Below are 2235 nucleotides of genomic sequence, written 5' to 3' on the forward strand. Positions count from 1 at the left end.
GGCGGGACTCAGCGGTGGGTCCCGTTCTCCCTGCTGTGGAGCAGAGGTTTTCCTTCCCGCAGCGAGAACGGGCTCCGGTCACACGTGCTGGTGGTGCCGCTTCCACCGCGATGCTCGGACACGACGAGAGCCAGCGGTTGGGAAGCAGCCACCGGGGAAGGGCTACAGGGCAGGTGACAGGGACACTGTGTCTGCTTGAGGGTCTCGGGTTGATTTCTCCGGCCGAATGCAGACAGCGAGGCGCTGGAGGGTGTGAGCAGGCAAAGAAAGAAGGCAATACACACCCGGGCTGGTGCCACGAGCAGGGCTGCCTGCCCCGACACGCCGAACCCACCCCACCAGGATCTTGCTGGCTGCAGGGCCAGGGCTGTGTCAGTCTGCAGCACACCACAGCAGGCGGAAGGTGTCCCAGAAATGGGCTGAGAGGGGAGGTGACAGCTGGGGACAGTCTCCTGTCCCCAGGGCCATGCTGAAGTATCTCAGCTGCCTCCCAGCCCAGCCAAAACCACAGCTTCAGAAATAACATTTCAAATTACCAGGCCACTGAGCCACGCTCCTCGGAGCCCTTTTCCAAGCAGCTCTTCAGGTGTGATTTAATTACCACCTGTACAAAGATGCTGAGGAGGCATCAACCATCAGCCCAGCTCCCAGGGCTGACCCGAGTGGGGGTCCCTGCCCACCCCCAGCCTGTGCAGGAGCTGCGGGATCACCCACCCTGCTCCTCACCTGCTTGAGAGACCCCGGCGTCCAGACGAGCTTGTACACCATGTAGATGGGGATGCAGATGAAGGACGATGCTCCGATGAGGTACCCCACCCAGATGCTCCACTCAGGGTACTGGTAATCAAAGAGTGTCAGAGGCGGCTGGTCCAGGAGGGAGCTGATAACTATGAACTGTGAGGAAGGAAGTGCAGATCGTCAGGGAAGGATGGTCACGGGGCCAGTCCATGGTGGGACATGCCCCACTGCTGGGACATGCCCCACTGCTGGTCACAAGCAGCACAGGGCTGTAGCAGGGCTGTACAGCCCCCAAAACCCACGGCACACAAGGTGGGGGGCCAGAAAAGCTCTTCAGGGATGGTTGGGCATCCCCAGCAGATCCCAGAATTGCCTGGATTGGAAAAGCCCTTTAAACTCATTGAGTCCAACCATGAACCCAACACTGACCAGTCCCCTATGACTAACCCATGTCCCTCAGCACTGTGTCTACACGACTCTTCAATCCCTCCAGGGATGGGGACTCCACCACTGCCCTGGGCAACCCCTTCCAATGCCTGAGATCCCTTTCAGGCTCATCCTGCAGGTTAACACCATCCACATCCCACTGCCATCGCCGCTTTCCTAACCGCGAAAGGCTGGCGTGGACATGGCAGTGACATTTCCCAGACTGCCACCCCTCGCTGGGCGCGGGACAGGAGCTCTTCCTCTAACAGGAGGAAGGCTGCACGTCCCCGTGCTGAAATGAAATCATTTGCTGTCTGCTTTGATTATAACACTTCTCTCTTAATAACCTCGGCAAAGCGCTTAGAGCTGTAATTAATCCTCACAAGGCCCCTTCTCCTGCAGATCCGGTGAGATTAGACCCCTCTGCCTCTTGCAGATGGCAGCCTTTGAAGTGCCCGGGGAGCTGGCATTTCAAAGGGGATGGATCCAGCCCGGTGCACAGCACCGTGGTGCCATCAGGGACACAGCCACGGCTGGCCATGCCAGTGTGAGCACGGGACTGGGAGGGTGAAACGAGCCCTGTGCCCATGTGAGCACCCAGTGCCGGCTCCCAGCCTTGCAGAAGAGGCTGGAAAATGCATTTCCAGCTCCTGTTCTCAGTGAAACCCGCCGGCCCTGGGGCTGTGGGCAGCTCCTCATTGCCAGTGGCTGGAACAGCAGTGTGGGGAGGTGGCAGGGAGGGCTGGCATGATGTCCTACAGCCTGGTCCATCCTCCCAGCAACTTGTTCACCTCGTGTGAGTGAGACGGGAGCCACCAGCAGCGCAGATGCCCGGGGAGCTGGGTGGCAGCAGCAGCCGGCGAGGGGAAGAGCAGAGGGATTTGACAATTTGCTCTTTAATTGGGATCATAGACACTCACCGCCAACAAGGCAGGGCTGATGGCGACCCAGCACACCTTCCAGAACACCCCCGGGGTGAAGCCCAGCATGGCTTTCACGTCGTGGGAGAACCTCTGTATCCCTGCGGGAGGAGAGAGCTGTCACAGCCCTGGGGACCCACCCGCAGAGGAT

At 59.6% G+C, this 2235-nt stretch overlaps 1 protein-coding gene across 1 annotated transcript in view; it reads right to left on the reverse strand.

Moving 5' to 3' along the window:
• Nucleotides 1–162: 162 nt before the first annotated feature.
• Nucleotides 163–2235, reverse strand: part of LOC104528700 (sodium-dependent serotonin transporter) — an 8215-nt gene continuing 6142 nt past the window's right edge. The window contains exons 11-13 of the mRNA XM_029086153.1: nucleotides 2085–2185; nucleotides 727–894; nucleotides 163–243 (exon numbers count right to left, since the gene is read on the reverse strand). Coding sequence (XP_028941986.1) covers nucleotides 163–243; nucleotides 727–894; nucleotides 2085–2185 — 350 coding nt within the window. The remainder of the gene's footprint in view (nucleotides 244–726; nucleotides 895–2084; nucleotides 2186–2235) is intronic.

The sequence above is a fragment of the Antrostomus carolinensis genome, unplaced genomic scaffold (assembly GCF_000700745.2).
Source record: "Antrostomus carolinensis isolate BGI_N321 unplaced genomic scaffold, ASM70074v2 scaffold26597, whole genome shotgun sequence".
NCBI lineage: Eukaryota > Metazoa > Chordata > Aves > Caprimulgiformes > Caprimulgidae > Antrostomus > Antrostomus carolinensis.